The sequence below is a fragment of the Podarcis bocagei genome (assembly GCF_964188305.1).
Source record: "Podarcis bocagei genome assembly, chromosome: 2".
Lineage (NCBI taxonomy): Eukaryota > Metazoa > Chordata > Lepidosauria > Squamata > Lacertidae > Podarcis > Podarcis bocagei.
The window spans coordinates 101,820,900-101,836,583 of record NC_138126.1 but is presented as its reverse complement, the minus strand read 5'-3'; the positions used below and the strand labels follow the sequence as shown (position 1 = coordinate 101,836,583).

Here is a 15,684-nt window from a genome sequence, read left to right as displayed (position 1 = left end):
TAAGGGAGGCTGTGTGAAGGAAATTTTAGAGAAAGACCAAAGAAAAGTAGATATATCATACATGTATGATGTGGCTAAAAGAGATGGCCTGGAGTGAAATTATCAATGAAGATCAAGTATGTACAGTGTACCTTGGGTTACAGACGCTTCATGTTACAGACTCCGCTAACCCAGAAATAGTACCTTGGTTTAAGAACTTTGCTTCGGGACGAAAACAGAAATCGCGCGGCAGTGGCGCAGCAGGAGGCCCATTAGCTAAAGTGGTGCTTCAGGTTAAAAACAGTTTCAGGTTAAGAACGGACCTCCGGAGCGAATTAAGTTCTTAACCCGAGGTACCACTGTATGTCCCTGATGGGTAAGTGGAGGTGTCTGAGTAACAAGTAGAAAGAAATTGAGTTATTGAGGAAGAATGACTCTCTAGACCAGGGTGCTCCAACTTTTCATATCAGAACCCACAGGCTGCACACTGCCTTGTTGCACGGGGCGGAGGTGGGGTGGGGAGTGAGGCCAAAATGTAATGCCCCTGCCCAGTCCTCGCACTGCCTTCCCAAAACTGGTTAAGAGAGGCACCAAGCTTTGGGAAGGAGGCATGAGGCTCTGGCAGGGTCCCCACCTCCCCAAAGCTGGGAAAGCACTTATTGGCTTTGGGAAGAAGTAGGGAGGACTCTGGGACCCTGTCAGAGCCATCAAGCCTCATCGGCTTTGGGAAGGCAGCAAGAGAGGTGTGTGTGTGTGTGTGTCAAATGTTACCAAGTGCTACCAAAAAAGGCATTAAGGGCCACATGTGGCCCTCAGGCCAGATGCTGGGCTTACCCTGCTCTAGACTAATACACACTTTTATTTTAACAGGAAAGGAATGTGCTGATTCAGATATTTCACATTCAGCAGTTTGCATCACCTGGAATATTTGCCTACAGGACACACCTGTATATTACTTTCTGAGCACCTGAACACAAATAAATGTCCTATGAGGAAAGGTTGAAGGGACTGGACATGTTGCTGTACTGTAATATCTGCATCTAGACTCCATCTCAAGATGGAGATGGCAGACTGAACAGCTCTAAACAAAACAAAAGAGCCTTGCCGCATGTTAAAGCTCAATAGCAATAGCACAATAAATGGTGCCAATCTTCGCTTTTACTTGCAACCCAGACTATTGCAACTCTGGCAATGGACTGGATGAGTCTCTGCTCGGTGCTGCTGCAGGCCACAAGTTCTGGGACAAAGAAGCTGTGGCTGAAACCCACTCACACCCATTTTTAAACACAATTACACAACCTTGAGCGAATACGCGCGGGTTCCTCGGTTAATGAGAAATGATGAAAGGAAAACATGGCAACCTTTGCACAAGCAAAGCTGGAGAACTGATTTTAGGCGCTGCTCTCCGACTGCCAAACAGGGGGGGAAACGTCAGGAAAGAGGACCTATGACAGGAGACCGGACACAAGTGCCTCCCCTGCCCCTTAAAAAAAATAAAATCCTCACTTTCGCAGAGCATGCCGGGAAATAGCTTAAGCGCCTACTCCGCCCTTGCCAAACACTTTCAAGAAAGTTTTTTCCCGCCTTGACTCTGATTGGCCAAGGGGCGGAGGGGGTTTCCTTTTGCTGGTCTGTGGAACGGCGCGATCTGTTGTGATTGGACAGTGCTTGCCCCGAGTATAAAAACTGCCGGAGCCGGGCGCGCGAAGGGAAAGAAAGGCCGGCGTTAGGTGGATCTGCCCGGGCAAGGACTTGGAATCGGAGCCATGAACTGCCTGATGATGCCGGGAGTGCAGCCGGGGTCGCCCCTCAAGGCCCGCGGCCAGATCCAGGCACGTAGAAGTTGGTGTCATTGTATGTGACAGGGCTTTGAGCTGGAGGGCTTTATTAAGGGGAGCGGCTGATAGTTCTGAGGCTGGAGGTTCGCCTTTATAAGTGATGTTTTCGGGGCCCTTGGCTTTGCGGGGTACTGGAGAGGAGAGCGAGGGAGAGGTTTGGGGTAGCAACCTCGATTGCGGAACTGGGGGTGCGAAAGCGATATTCGCCTCTCCGGCTCTGAATGGGAGTAAAGGCTGCGTGAGGGCGCTGGAAGGGCACAGCTGGATCTGACCAAAGGACCCCTCTAGCCCGCCATCCTGTTCTCACGATGCAGATGGGAAGGGCATGGGCACAACCGCCATCTCCCCTCTTGGGATTCCTAGGATGTGGCATTTAGAGAACTGCTGCCTCTGATAACGGACGGGCTCTTGTAGGGATTGCTGGCTTAAAAGGAGCTCAATCTAGTTCAACAACGTGTTTCTGACTGCAGCCATTTATCTTGCAACCTGTATATTTGGTACTTAGCTTTAAGAAGAAAACATTCCTAAATCCATTTTCCCCTCCAACCTCTATAGGTCATCTTTGGACCCATGTTCTCCGGGAAAAGGTATGTACACTGCAGATTTGAAATAAGTGCTGCTATTATATGTACTGGTAATCTAGATGTTGGGCCTAGCACCTCAGTTTTGTTAACTGGCGTGGCTGATCTGTATGTGACATGGATACTACAAGAGTCACAAATTGCTGGAGTTCTACCTGCTTGATCACCACTACGCTACTGCTTCCTCCCTCAGTCAGTAAACTAGAGGTGAAAATATATCAAGGCATCGGCTAATGGGCTGCAGATCCTTCAATGAGTGCAAAAGTGGCACTGTCTCCTATGCTGGATTTGCACCTTGCTTGCCCAAAAATGTCTGCTTTCTATAAAATAGGCTCTGGCCATCATTTGCTCTTACCAGAGCAAATAATGGGTCGTGCCATTTGGCAGACAAATCGAATGAAACCTTGCCATGCCCTAGCCAATCAAGACTGTAGGGCAAGGAGTAGATCCCATGGACTGAATAGAGGCAATTGCCATTTCTTTACTCTTCACCTCCAAACTTATAGTGCTGCCTTCTCTAGAACAAAAACCAGTGTCTTAAAATGCATTGTCTCTGCCGGAGCTGGGAGGGAAATGTGTTTTGCACGATTGTAGGTGTTATCTTTAGTAATGAAGTGACTAAAGCAGTCAGTCTTGTGCTTTTGTAATTTCCCTCATGTAGCAGCTCACAATAGAGCCACATGTGCCCTTCTAGTAAAAGAGCTTGTTTCTCTCTGACCAGAAACACGTTAGGCTTTCCTGGGTTATGCTTGCCACTGGACATCTCCATTCTTGTTTTGCAGCACTGAACTCATGCGCCGCGTCCGCCGGTTCCAAATTGCACAGTACAAATGTCTGGTAATCAAGTATTCCAAGGACACACGCTACTGCGTCAATGGCGTCTCCACACATGACAGGTAAATTGCTAAAATGTCAGGGCCAATCTATACAGTGTATATGCTTGGGAAATTTCAAGCAGGCACACCATTTTTCACAAACTGTTATCTTAAACTGTTGGCACTGTAATGCTTTTATAATATATGACCTCAGGGGATTCAGTCTGGGGATTCAAGCATCTTCCCTGTCTAAGTCTTCTCTCACGTAGCTGCTATTTAGATTTGAGAGCATTCTGCAAGTGCCACTGGAAAATGAACTCTTTGCCATGGAGTAGGCTTATAACCAAAGCAATCCAATTATCTCAAATATTTCTGTTTCTATGTAGGAATACCATGGAAGCCTATTCAGCTTGTTGTCTCAAAGATGTGCACCAAGAGGCCCTTAACGCTGCTGTGATTGGCATCGATGAAGGCCAGTTTGTAAGTTCTTTTATCTTCTCTGAATAATGAAACACATGTTGTAGATATTTTTCCCACGTTATGCTATTTTTGTGATATACAGATGACATGAGAAATCTTGGTATACTTGTTTGTAAAACATTACTCTTGTTTATAAAATAGACAATATATAAATAAATCTGGCTTGGGTCAGCAGTCCAGCACTACTGCATAAGTCTGTTTCGCAGCTCTATGGGGACTTGGGCTGCCATTTTATGCCCCTAGAATAAGCCCCATTGAGCTCATTGGGACTTCTGAGTAGATGTAGGATTGCAGTCCTCTTTTACACAGAACAATACATTGGCACCTCGGGTTACATAAGCTTCAGGTTACAGACTCCGCTAACCCAGAAATAGTATCTCGGGTTATTAAGAACTTTGCTTCAGGATGAGAACAGAAATCGTGCTCCGGCGGCGCGGCGGCAGCAGGAGGCCCCATTAGGTAAAGTGGTGCTTCAGGTTAAGAACAGTTTCAAGTTAAGAACGGACCTCCGGAACGAATTAAGTACTTAACCTGAGGCACCACTGTATAAAGGAACATGGAAGGGGTTGCTATGAATACCAAATACTGGGAATCGCAGGTGTCTAGAGTGCTGTTGTGCTGATGTCCTCTTTGTGGGTTTCCACCAAGCATCTGGTTGGCCGCTGTGAAAATAGGATGTTGGACTAGATCCAGCAAGCTCTTATGTATCATTGCTAAATAGAATGTAGTTCAATTCTAACAACATTCCTACAGTAATTGGAGTACCTCTTTATCTAGAACACACACAGGTTGCTGCTAGTGGGTTCTCTGGAAGTTATTTTCTTGACCGTGTTGGCAGTGTTAGCTGAACTTGGACAATGTATTGCTGAAAGGTTAGGAGAGACATTAATTTAAAGGGGTGTAGAGCAGGGGTGAAAACGTAAATGAGCAATCCACTGGTCAGTTCTTGGTGTGGACTGCACTGTGGCTGCTGGTATTCTTGTCAAGAATGCAGGAGTAGGTGGAGATTGATCTGATATAGTGTTACTTGTCTCCCTAAGAACAAGTACGTGTTTCAGATTGTTACACAAATTAGCTGTCTAATAGCTGTTAAGAGACCCTGAGGATGTACTCTTGCTTTGTACATGTGAAATGCATTAGTAGATCTTGGGAGTTTTAACGAAAACAAAGAAACTCATATATACAAGACTGATCTCAGCTCACCCATGTTGAGTATGTAGAGATGGATGAGCAAGGAACAATTTTCATTTAAAAGCTTATTGGGTGATAATTGCCTGTCTTGGACCATGAGAAGCCCACACTACTGCTGGCCCACCCCTTTAAAGACTTTTTGGAAATTCAGGTGATGTGATGGTAGCAGCAGGCTTGCCAGGCATAGTGGTACCTCGGGTTACATACGCTTCAGGTTACAGACTCCGCTAACCTAGAAATATTACCTTGGGTTAAGAACTTTGCTTCAGGATGAGAACAGAAATCGTGCTCCGGCGGCAGCAGCAGCAGGCCCCATTAGCTAAAGTGGTACCTCAGCTTAAGAACACCTCCAGAACGAATTAAGTTCTTAACCCGAAGTGGTGTTTCAGGTTAAGAACAGTTTCAGATTAAGTACGGACCTCCAGAACGAATTAAGTACTTAACCCAAGGTACCACTGTATTGATCTTGGGGCCTTCTGCAAAAAGAGAGAGAGAGAGCTTGTGATCTATCACCAAGCCATCATCCTTTCCTCCCATAATTGAGACCTTTCTAGCAGTAGCTGATAGGGTTCCCATCAGGGAATACCTTAAAGTATTCAGTTAGAGAACGTGAGACCTGTTGGCTCCCTTAATTTCGCTTTAAACATAAGTGGGTTAAGGTACAGTCCTATACTAATTACCCTGAGAGCAAGTCCTAATGAATGCTTATTTCTGAATGGGTATGTGTGGGCCGGAGTTAGCCAATGAGGGTGGGCTACAGCTTCTGTCATCCTGACCATTGGCTATGTTGGCTGAAGCTGATGGCAACTGTAGTTCAGCAACCACAAGAGACCACACCACATTGGCTATTCTCCCCACCCCATAGGCTTTCATTGTAAGAGTACCATGCAAATACTCTTAAGAATGTCACTGTCTCCTCACAACCAAAGAAATGGTTGTGTCACATGTAGTCCTATGAATTTCTAAGAGATACGACTTGCCCACTGTGGAGGAACATAACTTTCCCCCTCTGTTCCTGTCTAGTTTCCAGACATTGTAGAGTTCTGTGAGGCAATGGCCAATGCGGGGAAGACTGTCATTGTGGCCGCCCTTGATGCAACCTTCCAGAGAAAGGTAAACCTCTCTAAATTCTTAATTTTCTCTTCCGGCTGGTCTGTGTCCCAACCCAACGTTGCATCTGGTTGTTTCACTGCAGGCCTTTGGCAACATCTTGCAGCTGGTCCCTTTAGCAGAGAGTGTGGTGAAACTAAACGCCGTCTGCATGGAGTGTTACCGTGAAGCCTCTTACACAAAGCGGCTGGGAACAGAGAAGGAGGTAAGAGTCCACTGTACTTTCTTTCTCAGAAAGGTTCCTTTCCATCTGTGAGGCAGAGATGTGCCTGCTATCAGTCTGACAGCAGAAAAGTGCTTTTTACCTGTTGAGTAATTAACACTTCTCTCCTTCTTTAGGTGGAAGTGATAGGAGGAGCAGACAAGTACCATTCAGTCTGCCGTGTCTGCTACTTCAAGAAGCGGCCGCAGCAGCAGGCAACCGACGACAAAGAGAATCTGCCGGGAGGAAATAAGCAGCTAGATATCGCTGGTTCCCGAAAGGCTTTGGCTGCTCGTCAAATCATGCAGTGGAGCCCATCACACTGAACTAGGAAAGTGACAGCCCTTTTCTTCTGTGGGGTTAATTGATGTGCTGTTCTTCATTCCAACTCTATACCGTTAAAAAGGTGTGCGGATCAAAGGACGATACTAGTGAAAGCACTAGAAAGAGTGAACTGCTTTGGAAGGAGGAAATGAGGCTGGGGCATGTTGCAAAAGGCTAATAATTTAGGTGTGCTAAAAACCTCAAGCTCACCTCTTAGTGGCTTCACATTTTGGGGGAAAGACTTCCTACTGTCTCATAGAACTGGGAGTTTCCTCTATGTTCCCTAGCAGAACCTGTTTCCTAGTCAAACTAGAATATTATTTATACCTTAAAGCCATTGTCTCTTATTTCAGCAAACACCTGTGTCCTTGTTAAACAGTTTACTTTGGAAGGGCTAGTCTCTTTCCCAGTCTTTCACCCTTCTTGAACATGGAATATGGAACATAATGTTCAACTCTAGACTAACTGCCTGAGCAAAACATCATTTCCTCAACTCTATGTGTATCTCTCTGATCTAACATCTAGCTACGTGTTTGGTATATAGCATAGTTCTGTGAGGCTTCCAAACTAACAAAATTATTACTAATCCTGTGTAAGTTATGAGGCCTCTGCTTTTCTGTAGAAGGGTTTGATAGATATGTGTCTCCAGAAGTGGACAATAAGCAATTCTTATGTTCTTTGTAGTCTTGGCTTTAAGATTTTGTGTCCTGTGTCAGGCCTTTACTTTCCTAATTTATTCAGGATGGCCGAGAGCGTCAATCATGTTCATTATATATGAAACTTGGGGCATGTACCTGTCGTATAACTTCTGGCAGTTCGATCTTACTGTCTTCTGCACGATGAATGGTAGTAGCTATTTCTGCATTTGATTCAGCAAACCATCAGTTTTGCACTTAAAACATGCCCTAAGACTGCTCTGCTGCCACTTCTGTTCCGCATGAATATTTGCCGTCTTCTCCCATAGTGATCAATTAAGAGAAAAATGTTTTATTCATCTGGCTATTTTAATAAATAACTTAGTGCTGAATGTCTTCTTTGACCTTTTTTATTGATTTCCGCCATCATTTCACCAGGCTTCAGAGCAAGGTGTCTATTTTGTTTTTAAAGGCTACCCACTTAGATTGTAGGAGACATCCAGCTCTCAGTCCCCTCCCCAGCAGAAGTGTTGAAGATGACCTGCTTCTTGCTTGGAAACTTTTGTTGTAGGACCACCACTGAAATTGCCCATACTCCTTCTCCCGATAGTACAGGCACCCTTTCATGTTAAGAGCTGCACTGGGAGAAACAGCATCAGCTGTTTAGAGTGCTTGGTTGGCCAAAACCCAGAACAGCAGGAGGTGAAAAGTGCGGCCTAAAAAAAGGAGCTGAGATAAGGCTTATGGTACTTGTTTCTGTAGGTGCCAAGACCTTACACCACTGCTTTGCTACAGCCAGCATAATTATTTTCCCACAGCTAGCCCTCGGTCACATAGCTGGGTTCACACATAAACATCTCCCCTGAAGCCATGGGGAGGATGTATAATAAAATCTCGCATTCCAAGTGATGGGAGTGACGAGGTTTATTTCTGCCATGATACAGATTTAGAACACTTCCCAAATCCTCAGATAGCTTCCCATGTAGGTGAGTTGTCTCCTGTTACGCCCCACACAACAGGTAGAGTTGGGAAACCAACCTAAGAAGGTAGAGCTTTCCCAGAAAGGCTTGTTGGGTACCCAGGAAAGTGTGGCAGTTTATAAGTTTTGTGCAAGTGGGCTTCCGACCCCAAGAAGCAAACAGTAGTACCTGCACCCCACCCCAGCTATGTTTCTTCACTATTAGTATATCTGTGCAGAAAGGGAGCTGGTCCCCTCCCATCTTGAACTAGGACTTATTTGAGGGAGGGAAACAAAACAAGGCACACAGGAAAAATTCAACATTGCTCAGTCCAGCACTTTATATACAAATTGTTATTTTTTTAAAAAAGAAAAGAAATGAGGGGGCCTTTAGGCCTAAGCTTTGGCATCATGTCCATCCAGCAGCAAGTGAAAAGCTGTAAGGAAAGCACTGCATCCGCACTATCCTATCTAGAAAGGCAGCACCATAGGAGCCATGGGAACTAACCCCCCCACCCCACTCAGTGGCTGGTATGAGTAAAGGATGTAACAGCATCTGCACAAAAGGCACAAAGTACTTTGGCCAGCAGCAAGGGTCCCACTACGATAACTGCAGTAGGAAGCAACGTAACAGGACGCTTGCCTTAACTGCTGGATGAAATCTCTAGCTCCTGTTATAGAGTTAGCTGAATATCCTCTGCGTATTTTTTTTTTGGCAACTATTATGCCTTGCACGTCACACACACAGGCCAGAAAGAAAGCCTCTCACACCCCTGAGGGGGGAGCGAAGTATTTTCTGCAAGGGTAAAAACAGCAAGGATACCCCAGAACCCAATGCACACGCACACACAAAAGTTAAGCTGTGGCATTCTTACTCTTCACAGTAGATGCCTTTCCCCAACCAAGCAAGTGAATCAATTGCACTTAGGTGGCTATTCCCCATGAGCTGCTTTAAACAGTGCTAGTAGCAATCAGTACACAGGGGGAGGCTGGTAGCCTTCAGAGTCCTCTCCAGTGCGAGGAGTGAAGGGTGGCTGCTGGTAGCTCTCATGACCAACATTGGGGTAGCTTGAGTAGGGGGGCACAGGACCTGGAGCTGGGTCAACGTAGCTGTGGTCAAAATCTTGCACCCCCATGCGGTAGCGCTGAAGTGCAAAGGTGATCAGGAGCCCCTGTGGACAGAAACAAGCTATTAGCTCTGGCCGGCAAGGACGAGGATAGGTCTGTGAAGAGTTGGTCACATGCAACAGCCATTTATGCAGCCATTCCTTTAAGGTATTTTCCGCTCTATAAGAGGCACCCAACCATAAGACGCACCTAGTTTTTAGAGGAGGGAAACAAGAAAGCAACGCAAAGCCTCTTGAGCGAAGAGGCAGGAGCGCTCACGCTGCGCTCAAGAGGCTTTGTGTGGCTATTTCTGAAACCAGGAGAGCAAGAGGGATTGGTGCTCTTCTGGCTTCAGGGATAGCTGTGCAGCCTGCATTTGCTCTATAAGACGCACACACATTTCCCCTTACTTTTTAGGAGGCAAAAAGTGCGTCTTATAGAGCGAAAAATACGGTAGTTGAGTAGCATTGCTTTGTTGCGGATGGGAAGGCCAGGGAAATTCTAAGGCCACCTTGTGAGGCAACGCCAGAGAGATCTGAGCTGGTTACTTGTTTTGAGCTCAGTTTAACAGGCTTTGGCAAACTACTTATCAGTTTCATAGCCAATCCCCAGTTCAGGGCTGGCAGCCTGCCTGACTTCAGCCTTGGACTTCCTTGGGCCAGAGAGAAACCCTCACTCACCCATGAGAAGATGGAGAAAAAGCTGAAGGCAATTGAAGCACGGGCAGAGTCGGCGCCGATCACTACATCTTTGGGTGGTGTTGATGCCCACTGGTTTGTCAGCACACAGAACCCAATAAACCACAGAAAGGCCCAGAGAGCTGCGCAAAGAGAAAGAAATATATTTAGCAAGAGTGGAAGGGACTGGGTGACTTATTAACAGAATATGAAGGCCTACAATAAGCCCTGTTCTAAGGGCTGTATCTGATGCCGCAGCTTCAGTGCTAAAACAGACTTCTAGGCAGGCGATACTCCCAGCTCCTGAGGCTTGGGGACCCCCGGGCTGATTTTGGGGCATGCTGCAGAAGGAGGGGAATGCCCCATTCTGTTTGCACAGCATTGGATACAACTGTAGGTCTTATTTCTTTTTGCTTACCTGCTGGTTATTCTGCCAGTCTCTTCAAATTTAACAGAAGCACAGGCACCCTTCAGCTGATGTTACAGGAGAACAACTTACCCCGGCCTGGTGTCCTCCAGGTGTGCTGGGACACCACCCACTAACCGCAGCCAGAATGGCCCGTGGTCAGAGATAGTTGGCAATATCTGGAGGGACCAGGCTGGGGAAGCCTGCAGTACAGAGCACTATCATTCTGCTCCTGCTATCAACTGGGGCTACAACTATATGATAAAATACCTGCCACTTGTGCTCTGGTTATCAGGAAATTCTACGGATCCTCCAGACAACTTGTTTAATGAGCATTCTTTCCAGCTTGCTTGCACAAAAGCTTCCTGGCTTTTTGTCTGATCGTTACTGAGCATTCATTTACAATTTTGGGGGGCAGTTATGTAACTATGAGCATTCATCCTGATTTGCCTGTGGCATGTTCCACGTCTTCCTGTTAGTCATTTGTTTATCTCACCCTTTTCAATGCATCACACTTTTTCCCCATCGCTTTCCAAACTACATAATTTGTTTAATGGATTTATTGTTCTAGGGCAGCGAAGCACTTTAGATTTGCAGATTTAAAGTGCTTTGAATTTCTGGTATGCACTTGAATCCCTCCCACAAAGTATTGACAGTCTGGAGGAGACCTTACACTGAACAAAATGGGCATATTCTGCAACCGTCTCAGAAGGATGTGTGGGCCAAGTTTTGATTACGGTATTAGTTAATCTAGGCCAAGGCTTGGAATGGGAGTCCAGAATCTCCTGTTTCTCAAAGTAGAACAAATGCTATCCAGAAGCCCCCTTAAAGAAACGTGTGACATTTTTTTCAAGGTCTTAAGGCATGTGGTGTTTACGTCGGGGAACAAAGGGGCACCCATTCAATGGTGTCTCCTCCTTGCCCAGCACTCATCTTTACCAATAATATAGCACCCCAGTGTTTTTAGGAACACAGGCAGTCTCTCCTGGAAGACACTTTCATTCAGACAAAACAAGCCCTCGCAGGCAGCATGCCAGGGGAGCTGAGCTGTTCCAGACTCACATCATACTGAGAGCAAAACAAGGGGAGGCATTGTCCAGCTCTGCAAAGGGGGTGGGGAAAAGAGAGAGGAGGAAGAGAACATGTACGGAGCCTTGCCCTCCCTCCCCACAAGGACTTGTTTCATGTCACACCTCCCAAGAAGAAATACCTGAGAAGCCCAGGTCGGCCATAACGAGGTACTTGCGATCAGTGGCATTGCTAATCTGTGGGAAGTAGATATCCACCATCAAGAAGAATACACAAGCCAGGAAGGCAATCACTCCGATGCCAATGCCGTAACGACAAGCATCCTCACTGTGGTTGAAGACGCAGTACAGCTTGTCGGATGAAGAATGGTTGGTGTAGCCTTCACCAATGATGCAGGAGAAAACAATGAGTGCAAAAATCTGCAACAACAAAAAAGTACAATGCTACCCACCATCTTCCAGAGTAGTGAGGTGCTTCCCTTAAGGCACAAATCAACCATGATTTCATTTATATCCCATCTCTCTGCCATCATGGAACCCACAAGTGTACATGTTCTGAGGTGGTCACCCATCCAGTTACTGACCGGACCTGCTTAGCTTCAGCAAGATGGTGGCCTCATGTGCTTTTAACATCATACCTTGGGACCACTAAATCCCGAAATCTCACCTCTATGCAAAACATTACCCTTGCAAGGTCCCAACCTGCATCTTTGTGCACAGCTGAGAATTTCATTGCATTCATTCTGAACAAAGTACGGAGCAGCAGAGGCCTCAATAGTTCCAGCCTCACCCTAAGGAAAAGAGGAGCAATAATTATAGCTGGGTGCCAGACATCATGCCAGCTAAGATAAGGAGTTTTGTTTGAGACCCCTGGCACTGGAGATCAGTGCATCCCAGAAAGAGAACCATACAAATGGCTGAGGAGCCTTCCCTCTTGACTTTTCAGACAAAGCCGCTTCAGGGTTCAGACAGATCTCTCCACCTCCCCAACTAATTTTTAAGCTGTCATTTTCTCCTCACCAGTAACAAGCTGCTCTCAGCCACAGGTCAAAAATCAAGCACACTTGAAGTGCACTTGCTCACCTCTCAAGAAAATGTCTTTCAAATGAGGAAGGCAGGACTCAGGCATGTTAACCTCTGCTAACATGACATGATTTCCTACATAACTCCAACCCTCCGTGTCTGCCCCCTCCCATTATAAGTACCTGATAATACTTTTAGATTGTCCTTAAGGAGTGCCATTATTGACAGAATTTCACATCACATCTGGAAGATGCTGCTAGAACCCTCACTGAAAACCAGAAGACTAGAAGCATAACTCTCCCTCAGAATGTTTGGAGCAGAGCTTCCCAAACTTGGGTCTCCAGCTGGTTTTGGACTACAACTCCCATCACCTGTTATCAGGACTAGTGGTCAGGAATGATAGGAACTGTAGTCCAAAACAGCTGAAGACCCAAGCTTGGGAAAGGCTCTTTTGGAGGAACCAGCCATGAAAGGATCTGTCTTACTGGGTCTAGCAAAACTCGGGAGCCAGCTGCTTCCTAAGCAGTTTCGCTCTTCCTTACTGCCAAGCAAATACTCCATATATCTGAGTTTCTCTCCATCTACAAACGCTGCCCATAGGGAAGGGCGTTCCTCTTTGTGTTACAGACCCAAAAGCCTTGAGCCAGCCCTTCAAAAGGCAAGGAAGGCAGCAGCCTAGCTCGGCTCAAGGCCTATCAGCTGACAGCCATATGACCAGGCTGCTTCTCCTCAAACAACCCGCAATAACAAAGCGATGGACTTTATTCGGCGGAGTTGCCCAATCCTAAGTAAGTGAATGGGAGCGAGGCAGCGGCCGAAGGCGAGCCAACAACCAGAAGCGGCCCCTGCCCGGTTCCCACGCGCGGGGCTCCCCACCGGCCGAGAGAGACGGGGCGCAGCGCGGGAGACGCGCCGCCAGGGCGCACCTGCCGTCTCGGGGGCCGAGAGCGGAGGGACCCGCCACTGGCCCGAAGTGGATAATTTCTAGAGGACTTGGCCACGCGTCTTCTTCAGAAGCGGAACAACGAGGAGAGACTCCTCCTAGCCGACGCCCGGGGCCTCCAGCAGGTGTCTCCATTCCCGACGGCGCTGCATGACACTGCATTGCTCCGCCTCAACTACTTCCCCTCCTAGGGCGCTGCTGTCGGTGGCAGGAGACACGGCCCAGGTGCCTAACGGCCACGCCTCAGCTACGCCAGCCTCACCTGGGCCACTAGCTCGCCCTCCTTCGCGGCCAAGCGCAGCGTGGGGGCGCGCGCGCGCCGACTTGCCCGGGGTCAGGAAGGAGCCGGGCGGCCTCTGCAAAAGTTCAGAGCCCAACTTCCGCGCTGCGTTCCGGGAGCCCCGGCCCGACGCCACTCACCGCACTCAGAATGCGCGCGATGACCTGCGGCTGCTGCAAGAAGCGCCACGGGTCGAAGGTGCCGCCCGCCTTGGCAGCTCCGTAGGCGCCGCCGCCGCCGCCGTCGCCGCTCTCCATGACTCAGGCGCCGCGCTCTGCTGCCCCGCTCCCGGCCCGGAACTCGCGGTGCCCGCCTCGCCCCGACTTGTGTTTGCGCGTCCGCAAGCCCCGCCTTCCCACTCCGCCCCCAGGGGAGGAGAGCCGACCCGGGACCGTGGAAGCCACGAGGGTCGCGCCCGCCGGGTTTCCTGCCTTGAGAGCGGCGCCGGTTTCTCGTGCTTCAGCGCACTTCGCAAGCTGGGTTTCAGGTTTATGGCCGCTTGGAACTAAGGTGCAAGCCGTACTTCAGGGATAGAGAGTCTCGGGCGGGCCCGGAGCTTTCCCCAACCTACAACCCAGCCCAGGGTACACCCCTCCTCACCAGCGCCGTTTCATATCCTCTTAGATGTTTGTTTTTTGCTCGCTCTTTCAACTTTGACAATGCCTCTTTGCTTCTCTGGATGGAGCACAGAGACCCCATCAGCGCTATGCGTTTAAAGCTGTATGCCACTAAAGAACGCCCCCCCCCCAAAAAAAATAATAATCCTGGGAACTGTAGATTAAGAGTGATGGTGGAGGTTAGGAGACCCCCTTTCCCCACCAGAGAGCTATAATTCCTAGCATCCCCTAGAATAGAGTTTGAATGGGGATTGTAACTTTGTGATAGGAAGAGGAGGTCTCCTAACAAGGCTCGGCATCTTTAACGGACTACAGTTCCCAGGATTCTTTGGGTGAAAGCCACGTCTGCTTAAAGTGCTATGGCGCTACTTTGCACGAATAACGCAGATGGGGTCAGAGTGCGGTGTGCGCAAGTAGAAACTAGTCTACCGTACAAAGGAAAAAATAGAAAACCGTATTTCAGCTTGTCTCTGCCTTAGATCTTATTTTGGTGTACAAAGGCATGAAAACGTCAGTTCCTCATTTATACTGTTCCATGCTAAATAAAAGACTGAGAACTAGAAAGAAGGATCTGGACATCAGCTTAAATCTCATACTGCATGCAGTGAGTCTTGTTGCAGGGACATTCATTTAAGAAACGAGGCAGACTTTACCCCTCTCCCCCCCCCCCGTCTTGTACCCTCCCCAAATCTTCTCTGGAAAGTTGGGGAAACACCTAGGACAGATTTAGGTAGTGCACTGGGGTCGGAGAGGGGAGGGAGTGAAGTTCCTTTGCACTGGCAGTAATCCTTGTGCTAACAGAATGCAACCCCATACATTTTAAGCATATGGCTTCCCCTAGAGAATTATGCAGGGCTGCCATACGTCCAGATTTCCCCTGACATTACGGGATTTCAAAGGCAGAAGTGACATGGGGGGGATTTCTGCAGTAGTTCAACAACATCTGGAGACCCAAGGTTGAGAAAGGCTGGAAGAGATCATAGAAGCGGGAAGAGAAACCAGACCCAGACGGTGGGATTCCCCCAAAGAACCATGTCAGTGGAAGTTGCACAAAGGTGCTTTTCCTAATCTCTTCCCATTCATGGGCCGTCTCAAATTGTCTCGAGGGTGGGGGGAGAATTCTTAAAACAGTGCACAGGATGAATTGTTTCTGGGAAGCTGAAATGCTTTCTCAGACAGAATGTTTGTAATAGTGCAGTATTGAATTCCACCCCGAGTGGAATTCTTGAGGCAATCAGACATCACCCATGCTTGCAAGCTAAGAGACCATTTCACATAAAAACAAGTAGCTTTGTAAGTGTTGCTTTTTCTTTTCTTTGTCTGTGTTTGTAGATTAATACCATTTCAAAATCGTTTTGAACTTGTCTGATTTATGGCTATTTAGTTCACCTGATGGGGAGACCCCAGTGGACTTCAGGCTTGCACTTTTACGGAGGGCAGTAGGATCCCTGTTAGAGAGTGTTGGGGTTATACTATAAAAAACAACCCCT

General features: G+C 47.7%; 2 protein-coding genes across 3 annotated transcripts; one reads left to right on the top strand and one right to left on the bottom strand.

Moving 5' to 3' along the window:
* The first annotated feature begins 1,653 nt into the window (after nucleotides 1-1,653).
* On the top strand, nucleotides 1,654-8,473 carry TK1 (thymidine kinase 1). 2 transcript variants are annotated; one of them, XM_081184887.1, is made up of 7 exons: nucleotides 1,654-1,811; nucleotides 2,373-2,404; nucleotides 3,181-3,294; nucleotides 3,600-3,693; nucleotides 5,908-5,997; nucleotides 6,080-6,199; nucleotides 6,334-8,473. In XM_081184887.1, exons 1-7 carry the CDS (start codon nucleotides 1,746-1,748, stop codon nucleotides 6,520-6,522), a joined length of 705 nt encoding a protein of 234 aa, XP_081041013.1. In that variant the 5' UTR covers nucleotides 1,654-1,745; the 3' UTR covers nucleotides 6,523-8,473. The 2 variants fall into 2 exon arrangements, with proteins under 2 accessions (XP_081041013.1, XP_081041014.1); XM_081184888.1 differs by having other exon boundaries at nucleotides 1,698-1,833.
* On the bottom strand, nucleotides 8,430-13,895 carry SYNGR2 (synaptogyrin 2). The gene is made up of 4 exons (XM_081184891.1): nucleotides 13,718-13,895; nucleotides 11,514-11,751; nucleotides 9,901-10,040; nucleotides 8,430-9,285 (listed from the first exon to the last, which is right to left on the bottom strand). Exons 1-4 carry the CDS (start codon nucleotides 13,832-13,834, stop codon nucleotides 9,085-9,087), a joined length of 696 nt encoding a protein of 231 aa, XP_081041017.1. The 5' UTR covers nucleotides 13,835-13,895; the 3' UTR covers nucleotides 8,430-9,084.
* Between the last annotated feature and the right edge of the window lie 1,789 nt (nucleotides 13,896-15,684).

Coding starts and splice junctions, on each gene's coding strand:
- TK1 (XM_081184887.1), top strand. CDS start 1,746: ATGAACTGCCTGATGATGCCGGGAGTGCAGCCGGGGTCGCCCCTCAAG. Junction 2,405..3,180: donor CCCATGTTCTCCGGGAAAAG/GTATGTACACTG, acceptor CTTGTTTTGCAG/CACTGAACTCATGCGCCGCG. Junction 3,295..3,599: donor GGCGTCTCCACACATGACAG/GTAAATTGCTAA, acceptor GTTTCTATGTAG/GAATACCATGGAAGCCTATT.
- SYNGR2 (XM_081184891.1), bottom strand. CDS start 13,834: ATGGAGAGCGGCGACGGCGGCGGCGGCGGCGCCTACGGAGCTGCCAAG. Junction 10,041..11,513: donor GGCCGACCTGGGCTTCTCAG/GTATTTCTTCTT, acceptor CTCTTTGCGCAG/CTCTCTGGGCCTTTCTGTGG. Junction 9,286..9,900: donor TTTTCTCCATCTTCTCATGG/GTGAGTGAGGGT, acceptor TTCTGTCCACAG/GGGCTCCTGATCACCTTTGC.